At 44.9% G+C, this 17,125-nt stretch overlaps 1 protein-coding gene across 1 annotated transcript; it reads left to right on the top strand.

The window, feature by feature from the left end:
• The first annotated feature begins 6,383 nt into the window (after positions 1 to 6,383).
• On the top strand, positions 6,384 to 15,016 carry AK3 (adenylate kinase 3). Its single transcript, XM_040449477.1, has 4 exons — positions 6,384 to 6,503; positions 7,513 to 7,685; positions 8,231 to 8,349; positions 12,315 to 15,016. Exons 1-4 carry the CDS (start codon positions 6,443 to 6,445, stop codon positions 12,433 to 12,435), a joined length of 474 nt encoding a protein of 157 aa, XP_040305411.1. The 5' UTR covers positions 6,384 to 6,442; the 3' UTR covers positions 12,436 to 15,016.
• The last annotated feature ends 2,109 nt before the right edge of the window (positions 15,017 to 17,125 follow it).

Genomic DNA, 17,125 nt, shown 5'->3' with positions numbered 1-17,125 from the left:
CGGAAGCGAGACCCCCGGAAGCGAGACCCCCGGAAGCGAGACCCCCGGATACGGGTCCGGGTATGCGGGTGCAGGGATTACGGGCGCAGGGTCGCGGACGCAGCATCCCCCTCCCGCTGCCCAGCGGGGCAGATCTTAGCTGCTGAGCAATTGCGCCCCGAAGGCTCCAGCCTCCGGGGGCCGGGGGCCGCTTCCGGCGGGTTATTGGTGAAAGAGATTAGGAATTTAGGACGAGTTCGAAGTTCAAAGATCAAAGTAAACCGCTTGCTTGGTTTGTTAGAGAAGCACGTCCAGTTCCAGTCGCTGCTGCTCCCTCGGGTGCTGTGGCCTGATCTCCACGTGCCCTTTAACCTGGAGGACTGAAGTTTGACCTGAAGGGTTTGATCTTCCTTTTTTTTTTTTTTTTTTGTTACACTGGGATTTTCTGGTTCTGACGTTTCTTCCATAATCTGAAGGCCCGAGTATTTTTCTTAGGCTCGTTGTAGTCACAAAAATTGGCTTAGATCTTTGATACCCCAGAGATTTCTTAGACAGGAAAGCTATTCTTGTGCATAGTTATCGGAAGTTTCGTTTCTCGTGCCAGATAACTTCTGATAACTCAGTGCCAAATCCAGTCAAACTCTATACAGTGGATGAGTTTTATGTCAGTGCAAATCATCTCTTAAGAAACCTGCTTCTATGTATTTATGTTTTATTTTTATTTACTAATCTTTTTAAAGTCAGCTCCACACCCAAGGTGGAGTCCAGTATGGGGCTTGGACTCATGACCCTGAGATCAAGACCTGAGCTGAGATCAGGAGTCAGATGCTTAACAGACTGAGTCACCCAGGCGCCCCACGAAAGGTGTTTTTAAAAAGTCAGCAGTAGGATGAGTTTTTTTTCCTCAAAGGTGTTGACCTTTGTTTTCCAAAAAACTCATTTTGAACCCCCTTTTATTTTTTTAAAATGTTTATTTATTTTAAGAGAGAGAGAGTGCACGCATGCATTGAGAGCAGGGGAGGGGCTGAGAGAGGGGGAGAGAGAATCCCAAGCAGGCTCTGCGCTGTCAGCCCAGAGCCAGTCTTGGGCCTGATCCCATGAACCATGAGATCAAGCTGAAATCAAAAGTCTGAGGCTTAACCACCTGAACCACCCAGGTGCCCCTGAACCTCCTTTTCACATTCATCTTTTTAAAGTTTTATCTATTTATTTTTGGAAGAGAGTGAGCAAGTGCTCGAGAGAGAGGGAGACAGAGAATACCAAGCAGGGCCACACTGTTAGCACAGAGCCCAGTTCAGGGCTGGAATTCACAGACCATGACCTGACCCCTTATCAAGAGTTGGATGCTGGGATGCATGGGTGGCTCAGCGGGTTGAGCGCCCGACTCCAGACTAGGTAGGTCATAATCTCACCGTTCCCGGCTTCAAGCCCCGAATCGGGCTCTGTGCTGACAGCTCGGAGCCTGGAGCCTGTGTCAGATTCTGTGTCTCCCCCTATCTCTGCACCTTCCCTACTCAAACTGTGTCTCTCTCAAAAATAAGCAGTAACAAAAAAAAGTTTTTAAAGAGTTGGATGCTTAGCCGACTGAGCCACCCAGGCGCCCCACATGCCCCTGAACCTGCTTTTATTTTTTTTTTTTAATTTTTTTTTCAACGTTTATTTATTTTTGGGACAGAGAGAGACAGAGCATGAACGGGGGAGGGGCAGAGAGAGAGGGAGACACAGAATCGGAAACAGGCTCCAGGCTCTGAGCCATCAGCCCAGAGCCCGACGCGGGGCTCGAACTCACGGAGCGCGAGATCGTGACCTGGCTGAAGTCGGACGCTTAACCGACTGTGCCACCCAGGCGCCCCTGAACCTGCTTTTAAAAAATTATTGAAGTAATGCCTACAGAGGTAAAAGAAGAATTGGAAAAAGGACAGAAGTACATGAAATGAAAAGTAAAATCTTCTCTCATTTCCTGCCTCAGCCCCATTCTTCACAGGGGAACAGGATCTCGTGTTTCCTTTTAGAAATGTGTGTCTAGGGGCGCCTGGGTGGCTCAGTCGGTTAAGCGTCCGACTTCAACTCAGGTCATGATGTGATCTCGCAGTCTGTGAGTTCGAGCCCCGCGTCGGGCTCTGGGCTGATGGCTCAGAGCCTGGAGCCTGCTTCTGATTCTGTGTCTCCCTCTCTCTCTGCCCCTCCCCCATTCATGCTCTGTCTCTCTCTGTCTCAAAAATAAATAAATGTTAAAAAAAAAATTAAAAAAAAAAAAGGAAGTGTGTGTATAACACACACACATACGTGTGTATAGGTATGTGTGTATATAGGTGTGTGTATAACTTACATATCTCTTATTTTATGAAATATGCAATCATACTGTGTATGTATTCTGCACCAGTGTATTTTCACTTTATATCTAGGATGTTTTTCCACATCAAAACATAAAAGTCTGTTTCATTCTTGTAATGCTTACTTAGGTATCTATTTGCTGAATATTAAGGTCTGTTTAATCCCCTATTGATGAGCATTTAGCTTATTTTTAGGTGGGATTTTTGTCTGCTTCAAAATGCAGACAAATACGGGAAGAAAAACAACCACCTCCATGTTTTTAGTTCTCTTGGATTTCTCTGTTCAGCACCTAGTCTGGCGCATTGCTGTTTTCATTTTTCTCTTCTAACGTTGATCCTTTAAAACATACAAAATGTTTTGTCATTAGTTAACGCTTCTAAATAAGGTTAAATTGCTTGGCCTGCTTGCTAAATGTTCTTGATGCAACATACTTCAGTAGTTAGGTAACAATAAACAGCCTCCAGAATGGCACACCAGTGGGGGTAAGGTTATCCAAAGTAGGAAGGCATAATCCTTAAGGGGGCCTCTGAAAAATAACTGGAGCAGTGAGGTGTAACGATGTGTTTAAAGAACACCTTCAGCAGAGAGTTCAAGTTACCTTAATTTGTGAAAACATAAAAGGTTTTTTAAAGTTAAGTTTAAAGCCTTAATTGGCTTTACTTAATTGTAAACTTTTTTTCAAAATGAAGAAACATTGCTCTTTGTGTGTCCTTAACATCCCTTGACGGGCCTGCTGTCCTCTTTCTGGCTCCACAGGGAGAAAGGAAGCTGGAGGGAGGGGAGAGAGCATCATGGGAAAAGGCATCCAGCTTGCCTCAGGCACCTGCTCATTTTTAATAAGTCTTTAAAAAGGACAGTTCTTTACCAAAGAAAACAAAGTGGAGCTTAAGGAGGCGTTCAGGAGATTGTTATTACAGATGTTCAGTATCTCAGGACTAAGAACATATTCTCAATAAAAATGTTTCTCTTCTAATACTTTTCTCTTTGAATATTTCTCTCCTTCCTCTCCCTCTCTCTCTCTTTCTCTCTTTTGTGTGTGTGATTGGATCTTTCCCACAGGATCAGAGCCAGAAAAGAGGTGTTGTCTTCTATTGAAAAAAACTAGAAGTGAACTATACTTATTATAAAGGAAGAAAAACACGTCACGAGACTATACAAAAGAAAATTAAAATCCTCCTAATTACAACACCCAGATACAATTGTAATTAATCCTTTAGTGCCTTATGTGCTTTTTTCTTTCTCTTTTCTCTGTTGGCATTTGTATGTCCAGCAAAACCTCGGTTTGCAAGCATAATTTGTTCCAGAAACATGCCTGCGATTCAAAGCACTCATATATCAAAGTGAATTTCAAGAACCATGGGTGCAATTGTGATCATGGGACGTTTGGCATCATATACTACTCGTTTTGCAAGACCTCGCTCGTTTATCAAGTTAGAATTCATTAGAAATGTTTGCTCGTCTTGCGGAACACTCGCGGAACAAGTTACGTGCAGTCCAAGGTTCTATTGTATTTGCAAAATTGTTGCATTCTAAATGGTTGTTTATATACCTTTTTTTCTCACTTACTTTGAGCATGCTCACATGCCACGAAGCGGTCTTAAGAATGATATATTTTTTAACATTTCCCTGTTATTTGGACACTTAGGTTGTTAACCAGCCTCTGCCATAATAAATACCATTACGACTATCCTTGTACATGAATGTTTCGTAGCATCTCTGCCTATACTTGTGTCCTTCCAATAGCAAGTCCCTGTTGTGGAGTTTCTATAAATATGGTATTTCATGAGGGTGCTGTGTTTTTGTTTTTGTTTTTTAAGTTTTTTTTTTAATGTTTATTTGTTTTTGAGACAGAGAGAGAGAGAGAGACAGAGCATGAGCGGGGGAAGGGCAGGGAGAGAGGGAGACACAGAATCCGAAGCAGGCTCCGGGCTCCGAGCTGTCAGCACAGAAACCCACGAACCACGAGATCACGACCTGAGCCGCAGTCAGCTGCTTAACCGACTGAGCCACCCAGGCGCCCTGAGGGTGCTGTGTTTTATAACCTACAGCTGTCATCTATAGCTAAAGTTCATTTTTATTTTTTAAAGTTTATTTATTTTGAGAGAGACAGAGACCATGTGAGCAGAGGAGGGGCAGAGAGAAAGGGAGAGAGAATCCTGAGCAGGTTGTGAGCTGTCAGCATGGAGCCCAACGCCAGGCCTGAACTCTGGAACCGTGAGATCATGACCTGAGCCAAAATCAAGAGTCAGACGCTTAACCGACTGAACCACCCAGGCGCCCCTATAGCTAAAGTTTAAAAAGTTTAAAATCAGCCCAGAGGATGTGATAAGGACCCTGGAGACACAAGACAACCTGTTGACAGTAGCAAACCTGTAGTAATGGTGGGCCAGCGCTGACCCTGGAGTCAGGAGACTTGAATCTGACCCTTAGACATTAGGCCAGCCTTCTCACTTAAAGATGAGAAACTGAGTTCAGGAGAGGTTGAAGAATTCGCTCATTAATAAACAACAGTTGCTGGGAGACCAGGATGAACACTCAGGTCTCCTCGAGCGCCAGTTAAACACTTACACTTATGCGGTACTGACATTCAAGAAATAATTTTAGGTAGACACGATTTTTTAATTTCAAAGTATATTTGAAAAGCAACTAGCACACCAAACCTTTACTTTTATGAACATTATAGTCTGTTCATTTAAAAAGCTGGGTCACTTTAGGGGTGCCTGGGTGGCTCAGTTGGTTAAGCGTCGAGCTCTTGACCTCAGTGCAGGTCGTGATCTCAGTTCGTGGGACTGAGCCCTGCAGCGGGCTCCATGATGGCAGTGCAGAGCCTGTTTTTGGACTCTCTCTTTCCTTCTCTCTCTGCCCCTCCCCTGCTTACAGTCTCATTCTCTCTCTCTCAAAATAAATGAATAAACAAAAAAATAAATAGAGGCACCTGGGTGGCTCAGTGGTTAAGCATCTGACTTCAGCTCAGGTCATGATCTCACGGTTTGTGAGTTTGAGCCCCACGTGGGGCTGTCTGCTATTAAATTTTTTTTTATAATGTTTATTTTTGAGACTGAGAGAGACAGAGCATGAATGGGGGAGGGTCAGAGAGAGAGGGAGACTCAGAATCTGAAGCAGGCTCCAGGCTCTGAGCTGTCAGCACAGAGCCCAACATGGGGCTCGAACTCACAGACTGTGAGATCATGACCTGAGCGGAAGTTGGAAGCTCAACTGACTGAGCCACCCAGGCACCCCCGGGCTGTATGCTATTAATGTAGAGCCCACTTCAGATCCTCTGTCTACCCCCCCCACTCTCTGCCCCTCCCTTGCTTGTTTTCTCTCTCTCAAAAATAAACATTAAAATAAATTAATAAAAGAAAATAAAAAGGAAATCATTTCTGGGGCACCTGGGTGGCTCTTGATTTCATAGGTGTGAGATTGAGCCCCACATTGGGCTCCACACTGAGTGGGGACCTGCTTGAGATTCCCTCTCCAGCTCTCTCTGCCCCTCCCGCACTCTCTCTCTCTCACAATAAACTTAATAATTTCTATTATTCTTATTTTTTTTTTCTGATAGAAAATTTATAAAATACCCAATAGTGTAAATATGTACAAAAATCACTTATATCACACAGAGATGGCTACTATTTTGTGTTTAATATTTATTTTTGAGAGAGAATAAGCAGGGGAGGGGCAGAGAGAGGGACAGAGGATCTGAAGTGCTGCACCGACAGCAGAGAACTCAACTCGGGGCTCAAACTCACGAACCGTGAGGTCAGGACCTGAGCCCAAGTCGGACTTGGATGCTCAGCCAACTGAGCCACCCAGGCGCCAGTGAGGACTACTATTAACGAGTTGCAAGTGGCTTTCCATTTTTTTTTTTCTGTCTGTACATTTGCATTTATATATTTTTATATAATAGAGAATTTGAAATAGGTGTAGATTATTTTCCAATTCTGTTGACAATGCACATTATCATATGAGTGTGCTATCCAGAGGTCCTCTTTAGCGGTTTCCTAGGGGGTCTGGAATGGGATAAAACAAATACACCTGCTGATAGGTTTCGTCTCCCTCCTCTGCCGTAGAAATCGGCGTGTTAGCCAAGACTTTCATTGACCAAGGGAAGCTCATCCCAGATGATGTCATGACTCGGCTGGCTCTACACGAGCTGAAAAACCTCACTCAGTGCAGCTGGCTGTTGGACGGTAAGTGGTGTTGGGAGCACCTCAGCTGTCCAGAGTGAGGAGCGTGGGCAGAGAAGAAGCATTTCGTGGCTATGGACGCATGTCTGGTGGGCAGGGGGCCTGAATGCCGCCATCCAGCACCCTGAAGACTTGGGCCACTCGTCTTCTCTGGACCTGCTTGTTCATCTGAAGGGAACAACAGAGGTGGACTACATGATTTCTGTGCTCCCTTTATATGTGACTTGTTCCTTCCCCCTCCTTCGAGAATATTTTATGGTGAGGGAGGGTCACGACAAAAGGGAGAAGGAACGGTGGAGAGTAATTTACAATCCAGCCGTGAACTTTTCCCGAGCAAGAGGTGTGGTGGAATCCTTGAGGGTAGGTTGATACTCGGGTCTGGGGGGGTGGGAGAGAGAGAGAGACAGGTATTTATTTTGAGGAATTGGCTCACATGATGATGGATGCTGAAGAGTCCTAAGATCTTCAGGGTGAGCGTGCAGAGACCCAAGAGAGCCGATGGGCGATCTGGCTCCAGTCTGAAGGCCAGCAGGCTTGACAGCCAGGAGGAGCTGGCCTCAGTTTGAGTCGAAGGCAGGAAAAAACCGAGGTCTCAGTCTCAACTCCAGGGCAGGCAAGCAGGCAGGAAGAACTCCCCCTTATTTGGAGGGGAGAGTCAGCTCTTTAGGTTTGTTCAGGCCTTGGGTGGCTTAGGCGAGGCCCACCCACATCAGGGGAACAGTCTGCTTCACTTAGCCCGCTGACTTAAATGTTACTCTTGTCCCAAAACAGCTTCTCAGACACACCCAGGGTAACACTTGACCAAGTGTACGGATACCCCATGGTCCAGGCGAGTTGACTCACAGAATTAACCGTCATCCCAATTGCCCTACAGCTGTGATCAGCCTGCCTGGTATTCTTGCTTTGTTTTCGGACTGTTCAACATTAATGAATCCTCTTCCTTCTCTCCCCTCCTCCCCCACTCCCTTCCTCCCCTTATTCTTTTGTCATTGTTGTTGTTGAATTTGTAAAGGTTTTCCAAGGACACTTCCACAGGCAGAAGCCCTGGACAGAGCTTATCAGATAGACACGGTGATTAATCTGAACGTGCCCTTTGAGGTCATTAAGCAGCGTCTCACTGCTCGCTGGATTCATCCCGCCAGCGGCCGAGTCTACAACATTGAGTTCAACCCTCCCAAAACCGTGGTGAGTGGCTGTGGTGGCACTGGCCCGGCCTCTCACGGAGCAGACGGTCTCTGATTCCTCTTGCCCTCACAGACGGAAGTTCTGTGACGCCTGACCAAAGCTCCAGGGGGACGCTCTGGGGTCACTTGGCGCAGTGGACGAGTCCAGTCCACTCAGCTTGTTGGGAAAGGAGTCCCCAGGAGCGACAGGGGGCTTGGTACTCATTCAGAAGTATTTGCGGATTTCCTACTATGTGCCAGGCGGTGTGTTAGGAGTTGGGGTGATAAGGATTAGTGACCACTTGAGAGGGTTTGCAGTTGAGATTCCCAGTCTATAGCTGATTCATTCTGTGTACGTACGAAATTATTTAGAGGCTGGAGATGATCCTGGGGTCTCGTGGCCCTGTGCTGCAAAACGATCTATGTTTGGATTTGCTTCTGTTTACTGAAAAGCACGCTTTTGTGCTTGGTATTAGCATACAGATGTTTAAAAATCACTTAGCTGCTTATAAAACTATGCTTCAAAACGGAGATGTTTGGTACCAGCCTCTCCTAACTCTTCCATAGGGCATTGATGACCTTACTGGAGAGCCTCTCATTCAGCGTGAGGACGATAAGCCAGAGACAGTTGTCAAGAGACTGAAGGCGTACGAAGCCCAAACAGAGCCGGTCCTGGAATATTACCAGTGAGTCTGTCGCTCTTCAGAGCTTCTCTTGCGTGATGAAACACCAAGTCGGTTTTCAGTTAACCCATGCTTTCCAGCTGGAATGCTAACATACCAGAAGATCCAGTTCAAACTGGTTTGAACGGTAAGGGGGAAATGTAGCGTGTGTAACAGAGAAGTCCCGGAGGTAGGCTGGGCTTCGGTCACCACGAGGTCTGGACAGAACGTTGGCGTTCTCCCAGCTTTCTCCCTGGGCTTTGTCCTTAGACTCCCCGCGTGCTCACACACAGTAGCCAGGAAACAGGCAGGGCGTCCTCTTTCACGGAGGGCTGAGGGGTCAGCTTTCCCCCCAGTGGACAAAAGCCCCACACATCGTGAAGACTGCACCAATTTGAGCAGCCACTGTGGTCAGGGAGCACCTTGCACCGACTGTTTTAGGCTTAGGTGACCTCTCATTCTGGAGCCGGCCCCTGCTTGGGAGGGAGGAGACTGGCCAGTCCCCACGTGGAGCTCGGAGTGGACCGATGTCGCCCGAACTCTGCTGGCAGGTAAAGGGTGGGCTGCCGTGAGCGCTGGGGCTGCGAGTCCAGGAATGCCCGCCACCTGTGCCACTGGAGGGCGCATGGAAGCTTCAGGCGGCTCCCTATCCTCCCCTCGTTTGGCTCACAGTCTTCGAAAGCTTATGTTCTCACACAGTTCCGTCCGCTCTTCAGGAAGTTCCTATCCCACAACACCTACGGGAAGTCTCCTGGATAAATCTGTGACCCAGTCTCCTTAGTCTGGCTTTCCCTCTGCTTATGGAGGAGGGATCCCTCCCATCCCCTTTCCCTTCACACACGCACTACCTGAACGGTGCTTCGGAGTCAAGACAGCACAGTGTTGTGGTTGGAGCAGACTCTGGAGCCAGACTCCCCAAGTTCACATCCCCGCTCGTTGTTTATTCACCTGGTCTTCACCTCTTGCTTAAATGGGGGTAAGAATAAAGGGTCGAAAGGGTGAGTTAGTGTAACTCCTAGGATTGTGTCTGACCCATAGTAAACCCTGTGTAATCAGTGGTGGTGTTGTAATGGGGCAGGTACGCAGCGAAATCGGAAGCAGCAGTCTCCAGACTATTCTAGTAGTACTTTCTGGAGGGCGAAATTACAAGGGCACTTTCTGGGGTCGCTGTTACCCATAACTCCGTGGTTCCTAGAATGATCTTGTCTCTTCTGGTTACCAGCTGTGCGTGTGTGGCCCCGGGCAAGGCATTCAGCCTTTGTGGCACACATTCTTTGTGTGTGTCAAGTCAGAGCAATAGTAGATAGTACCTACCGTACAGGGTTATTAAGGGAACTGAGAGAATCCACATGAAGACTTCCCGCGGCCCTGGCACTAATAAATCACTCAGTGGTAGCTGCTATTATTATTCCCTCTGTTGACACCGTGCCAAACTTTGGTCCACACGGATCAAGGCTGGGCCCCCAGGAAGCTGTATCTGCCATATGTGGGGGAGGCTGAGAGCTGGGTAGATCGTGGTTACCATACAATGTGCTGTGTGCTGCTATCAGTCAGGAACCTAATTCACACTAACTTTAAGCAAAAGGGGAATGTATTGTAACCACAAGGTCCAACGATAGTTCCTGTGTCCAGTGTTCAGACAGTGTCCTCAGGCCTCGGTCACACTCGGCTCTACTTTTCCATGTTGGCGGCTTCGATCTCAGGTGGGCTGTCCCTCCGTGAGCCTCTCAACACCCCAGCTTATCTCCTACCAGTTGAGCTACTGAGCAGAAAAGAGAGCGTCTTTGGCAGCAAAAGCCCTCTGGTCGGCACTGATTGGCCCTGGTCACGTCCATTCTTGAAGCTGGGAAGTGGGGAAAGTCCCACCCAAATCGCATGGACCTGGTTTGGTGAAGGTGGTGTTTCCCAAAAGGGGTTTTGTTATTCACTCAAAAGTAAGCAGAAGGGAGAAGGCATTGTTGCTGAGCAAATAAGAACCCTGCGAGCCTATTCGTGGAGGTAACCACCGGTTACTTCTCTCCCGATGTGGGAAGAGGGGTCGGGAAAGCTGCAGAGAGGAAACATAAGGATCCAGGTCCCTGTCTTAGGAGATAAACCTGGTCTTTCCAGGCTTCCGGCTTTTGCTACCTCTTGCCATTAATTGAAGCTTTTCCTTCTAAACGCCTGCATGCAGAACTAGGGCTGGACTTAACCAAAAACTAAGAGTGGTATATGGAATATCAATATGCGTTGATATTTTTATTTATTTTTAATTTTTTTAATGTTTATTTATTTTTTGAGAGAGAAAAAGAGACAGAGCATGAGCAGGGGAGAGGCAGAGACAGAGGGAGGCACAGAATCTGAAGTAGGCTCCAGGCTCCAAGCTGTCAGCACAGAAACCCACGAACCACGAGATCACGACCTGAGCCAGTCAGATGCTTCACCGACTGAGCCACCCAGGTGCCCCTGCACTGATATTTTAAATACTGACAGTTGTATTTGTTTTTAAAACTCTTTCAGCAGTGGGACATTTACAGAGTAATTAGGTCTGTGTTAACAAACAGCTTTATGTTCTTACTCTTTAAAGGACCTACAGTTGAAGCAGGTTTTATTACATAGAAATTAAAAGGGCACATGTTCATCCAAGGTACAGCTTTAGGATTGTATACAGTTGTATACAATAGGTGCCTGCACTTGTGCCCTCAGTAATTAACTCACTTGTAACACTGGCTTGATTCAGGAGGCCACAGCAGTGAAGAAGCTTGTTCTCTTGAAAGCTTGACAAGATGCCTGTGAATTTAGGAGGGCTTCTAATATGCAGAGACTACACTATTTGCATAGTGTCTTTCCTTAGCAGATGTTTCTTAACCAAGAAAACAGTGGGAATTACTCAAAGTTAGTCTTAACTCTGGCCAATTGTATGAGGTATCGAGAGAGGAATGCTTTTGTCCCCAGGGAAGCCTCTGAAAACCAGGTGAAAGGTTGCAGAGGTACGATGATCCCGTTTTCAGGAAGAAAGCAGGGTTCAGCCTTGAAGACACTGTGTGCCTGTGGGTTGCAGGAGGAGGGTAAGCAAAGAGAGGAATGCCAGCATGTCTGGAGGGAGTCTGTCTTTTGAGGAGCAACCCTGGGATTCTGATCTCACCCCCAGGAGTAAACAGACACTGGCTGCTGGTCTGATGGCAAGCCAGACAAATCTGCCTGGGGAAAAATGGAGAAACACAATAGGAAGCTCAATAAAAACTTTGTATTCCCTTTTCCTCTAAAATGTGAAAGGATAGCATAGAGGAAGAAATAAAACTAGGCAAAAAGAAGGAAGCACAAGCAAGTATTAGACAGCAGTTTTGCAAGTGGGGAAGTAGACAGAGGCAAGGAAAGGTATCTGACAGGCCCCGTGTTGGGGAGCTACTCCGTGTGTGATCTGGGCTGTTACTTTCTAAACACACAGTTGTGTCAGTAACAAAAGGAATCTGAGCTCCAGAAAGGATTAAGTGAGCCAGTATATTTAAAACACTGAGCACATACTCAATAAATAAGTGCTACTATTTTTCAAGTGACTGTTTCCATAAGCCAGAGGGCACAGCTGAAACTAAAATCTAGGTTTACCAACGCTAAGCCAATGCCTCTTTCTCTGGATCACAGATTACTAACTGAGACCCCTAAATCCACTTTTTTTTTTTTTTAAGTAAACTCTACCCCTCAAGGGCTTGAACTCACCACCCTGAGATCAAGAGTTGGATGTTCTACCGACTGAGCCAGCCATGCGCCCCTCACATCATCATCTTTGAAGAATCACTTTGAGGGGTACCTGGGTGGCTAAGTCATTAAGCGTCTGACTCTTGGTTCCTGCTCAGGTCATGATCTCATGGTTCGTGGGTTTGAGCTCCGTGTCAGAACCTGCTCCCTCTCTCAAAATAAATCAACATTTAAAAAAAGAAAACAACAACAATCACTTTGAAAAAGCTCCTTAGGAAGAGTCAGACCTGTGTTTTTCTGTTTGTCATCTTTAGGAAAAAGGGGGTGTTGGAAACATTCTCCGGAACAGAAACCAACAAGATCTGGCCCTATGTCTATGCTTTCCTACAAACAAGGGTTCCACAAGTAAACCAGAAAGCATCAGTTACTCCATGAGGAAAAGTGCATAAAACCAGTAAGATGAGCAGGGGCTCCTTGTCTGCAGCCTGCCATGTATGAGTTTTTTTGAAAATTGTATTAGTTTCAGTTGTACTGATTTTATTCTGGAAATTAAGGATATGTCCAATGACGAAGATTTATATTTCCGTCCAATGTGTTTTATCCACTTATCTTCTATGGGCATGCAATTAAAAAATATCAGATATGTCTTAACTTCTGAAAATTTGTCTAAAGGATAATTAAAAGAGCAATCGGAAATAACGTTAAGTTTTGTTCAGAAGAGCAAGTGATACAAATTTTATTTTTCTGGAAAAGCTAATAAAAAAAATTCCACGTCACTCTGGAAAGTATCTCATCAGAGAAATTTGCATAGACTGTTGCCCAAAAAACGGCATCACTAGCATTATGGTACATGGTTTTGTGAGACACTAGGTCTATCAAATTCCAGAAAACAACTGGAAATGCGCATGTTTCAGGATGCAAATTCACTGCTGCCTTTATACTAAGAAACTTACAAGCATAGCCATTTTTGCTGTATTTATTGTCGTTAAACATACCTTCAGTTTCCTCAGAATTTTCAGTCTGCTATACAATTGTATTAAACTAGCATATAGGAAAATACTACTTTCCTATGACATGTTGTCTTTTGGGAATACGTGTCCTGAGGAAAATGTTAGAAAGTGACCCTAGAAGTTCTTGCAGAAGCACCGAAGTTGAATTGTCCACAGAAAATGTCATTACAGTCTTATGTTTCTGGGTGTTACTCAGGTTAGGAAATATGTGCTACTTGCCAGAAATATGACCTACTTGCCAGCTTCTGATCAGTGTGTAACCTCTGGGTGAAGAGTAACCAGTTAAAGTACAAAAAGAAAAGCAAAGCCACGGCCCGAAGTGAAGTAAGCATACTCGGTCATCAGGAAGTAGGAACAGGTGTGCCTGGGGAGCATTCCCTTGACAGAGGGAACAATCCTAATTAGTAATCAGGTGTAGCAATTAAGAAGGATTTACCTGAAAGGCTGAAAAGGACCGGGAAGGTAACTGAGTTTGCTGAAGTTCTTTGTTCATCAGAGAAGCGGACACCTCGCTTTCCCTGCTGCCCCGTCGTCTGGCAGGAGAACTGTGTTTGCATGCTGGGCAGCCATCTAAGAGTGACGACAATTTGGTTTCTTAGCGGGGCAGCAAGGATGCACGCTTCTGTCCCGTGGCCTGCTGGGAAGAGCGGGGCGATGAGGCGGAGGGGAAACCCAACCACATCTTCAAGGGCATATTTACTCTTCTTTTACCTGGTGCTGAGTCCAACGAAACGAGTCCTCGTACAAGCGGTTAACTGCCTGTGAACATTTGGCCCATTTTATTCCAGGCGCTTAAAATACACATGCCAGCAAGTTGTTCTTTATTCTGTAGGGAGAAACTCTTCTCTTTCAATTTTTAAAAATTCAACGTTAATCTTTCAGAATGGACCAAGGCTTTTAAAAATAGTAAGCATTTCTTTACAAAAGTTTCTACGATGCTTTATTTGAATGTTAATATTTGCTTTCTAAAACGGTTGTGAACTACTAAGCTTAGGAATTATCACTGGGTTAGCAGGTACATGAGTATTAATGTTCTACAATAAAAGTGAATTTTAGAACTGTGGGTATTACTCTGTGTCCAGCATTCCACAGGGCTGACTCCATCCCACCCTTCTGTTCTGCTGCCCTGATGTCTCCCGCACTTCCGAATTAGTGACTACTTTCTAATAATTGTCTTAAAATTAAAACTGTGTCTTAAACCAGTACAGAGGCTGGTTTCATTTTAAGCTAGATCTCCTGCTGTAGTATTGCGGGCATACTGGACACACTTGGATTTGGAACTCAAAAAGGGCAGAAGTACATGGCTATTGAAAGTAAGACCTCTTCCTGTGACCACTCCCTCCCCGCCTCAGAACACATAACCGGAAGTTTTGCACGTACATCCATTACTTTGGGAAATGCTCGCACTATTACTTTTTTGCTTTATTAAAGCAAATAAAGAGAACTTGTTTTACGCCGAGTTGATGTCATAGACAGTTCTGATGAAGACTGTCATTGTTGAAAAGCTCAGTGACCGCCTTCGTGATTTAAGTGCCACATGGAAGTATGTCCAGAGCTGAATGCCATGGCGAGGAGAAGCTACCATGCCTTAGTTAAAAGGCTGGTGAGGACGGTACCTCAGCCCACGACCCTGCGTTCTGGGGTACCCGTCGTTCTGGTACACCTTTCGCGAGCAGAATGTGCTGCGGGAAATGCCCATTGGCAACACCATCTGCAAATAGTCTCCATCTCTCTTTTGAGATGGGTTAAATACTGGCTCAAACTTTTAACCCCCAGTCCATAGCTGTTTTCCAGCCAGGTGTTTACAATGGCAAATATCTGAGCAAAATATCTGAGACATTCAATAGTCTGTGGCAAAACTTACGTTAACAACAAATCATGGTGATTACAGACCTGAAACTGCTGTTAGTACCCGCAACCAACATCAAGAATAAATTTGTATTTAAAACATGTTTGTAAGTTGTGTCTTCTCGTTGACAAAATAAATAGCTTTCTTAACTTTGCAATTCAAGATTTTGATTTTGGAAGTTACTAGTTTAAAATGTGTAAAGCACGGTAAAGGCCAATATGCTCAGTAGAGTGCATACCTGACTCCTTGTTTTTGTTTTTTTGTAAACTAACGATCACGTTTTCCCATATATGTAGCACTGGGTAAAGTTAAATTGTCATGCCAAATTGTATTTTGGAAGGATTTTACCCGAGGAAATCAATTTGATGATGTTTCATATTTTACCAAAAGACTCAAGTGTTTGAATAGTAAACAGCTGGAAGAACCATGCTGTTTTAAGAAACCAAGTGAAGGATCCAATCATTTTATCATTTTCATACTCAGAAAAAAGTTCAAATCTAATTCTTCAAGGCGTATGAGAATGGTTTTGACTTCACTATTAGATGCTAAGCAATTCATAATCAACATTTTATTCATGTTTGTAACCGCCCCCCCCCCCCCCCCCCCCCCCCCCCATCAGCTTAAGCAAGCAAGCAAATACCTCTTCGAGGAGTCTGCTTTTCGGAGACCTGTGACATGGTAACAAACGTCCACTATGGAAATCAACGCAAAGGATTTTCAGGGTTTTAAAATGTGTATCACATAGATGCAAAACCGGAATGAACAGCCTTAAGCTTAAATTTGACAAGTGCCTCTCTGTCCAGGATCAATTTAAGAATTGAAATACGTGACTGATTTTTGAGAATAGTAAACGGACATCTTTATTTTTCTCCAAAAATACCCCAAGGTTAACTTCAGGATCACTTTCTCTCAATCTACAGTTTTTCATCCTGTAAAAAAAATCCACTTATTAAACCAGATTCATGTTCTTTGGTCAGCCCGTTATTCTTTTTTTTTTTTTTTTTTTTTAAGTCTATTTATTTTGAAAGAGAGAAAGAGAATCCCTGCAGGCTCTGGACCGTCAGCGCAGACCCATGTGGGGCTTGAACCCAGGAAACGTGAGATCATACCTGAGCAGAAATCAAGAGTCGGATGCTTCAAAAATAAATAAACGTTGAAAAAAAAAAAATTTGGGGGCGCCTAGGTGGCGCAGTCGGTTAAGCGTCCGACTTCAGCCAGGTCACGATCTTGCGGTCCGTGAGTTCAAGCCCCGCGTCAGGCTCTGGGCTGATGGCTCAGAGCCTGGAGCCTGTTTCCGATTCTGTGTCTTCCTCTCTCTCTGCCCCTCCCCCGTTCATGCTCTGTCTCTCTCTGTCCCAAAAATAAATAAACGTTGAAAAAAAAAAAGAGTCGGATGCTTAACCTACTGAGCCACCCAGGCACCCCATGTGAATGCACTTTTAATGTTTATTTATTTTTGGGAGACAGAGCGTGAGCAGGAAAGGGGCAGAGAGAGAGGGAGACACAGAGTCCGAAGCAGGCTCCAGGCTCTGAGCTGTCAGCACAGAGCCCGATGCGGGGCTTGAACTCACAAACTGTAAGATCCTGACCTGAGCCGAAGTCGGATGCTTAACCGACCGAGCCACCCAGGCGCCATGTCATGTTAATTCATTTTTAAAGGGGGAACAGGACTGTTAAAGAACACTCAGTTTTCCTAAAGGTAAGTTATAGGACACTGTGAGCTTATTACACAAAATTTGAAAGAGCCCACTAATGGTGTAACTGGATGAGAATGTTACCCATCTCTATCTCGTAGAGAATAATTTTAAATTCGTATTCTCTCCACTACCGTAGATAAAATGACACGGAGTTAGCAGGCAGTAAATGGAGTGGTAGCAACCCAATTAAAAAAAATCTTTTGTTAGAAGCTTGCTTTTACCAAACGAAACAAAAGTTTTTGATGGATCCTTTCAGTCATCTGTTGGGACATTTCATCTGTCTGGACAGCCCACCAAAGTTCATTTTGAAATGTGAATTATCCCCTTGCTTAGTACAATCATTATTTCTTAAGAAACAGAGAAGAGGACATTTTTCTTAAAAGTAGTTTGTGGTACTAAAGCAAAATAAAGAAAAATTAAAAGTGTCAATTTACTGTGCTCAGTACTAACCTCAGTACTAACGTACTACTAAATATGTAAAAGTTAAAGTCTTTAAGTGCAAATTATGGCACTCCTCAGTGGTTCCCAGAATAAACCCAGTCACACTTACATACAAAACCCAGAACACT

Source organism: Herpailurus yagouaroundi, unplaced genomic scaffold, assembly GCF_014898765.1.
Source record: "Herpailurus yagouaroundi ecotype Mexico unplaced genomic scaffold, PumYag 199, whole genome shotgun sequence".
Taxonomy (NCBI): domain Eukaryota; kingdom Metazoa; phylum Chordata; class Mammalia; order Carnivora; family Felidae; genus Herpailurus; species Herpailurus yagouaroundi.
This window is presented reverse-complemented; position numbering and strand designations above follow the sequence as displayed.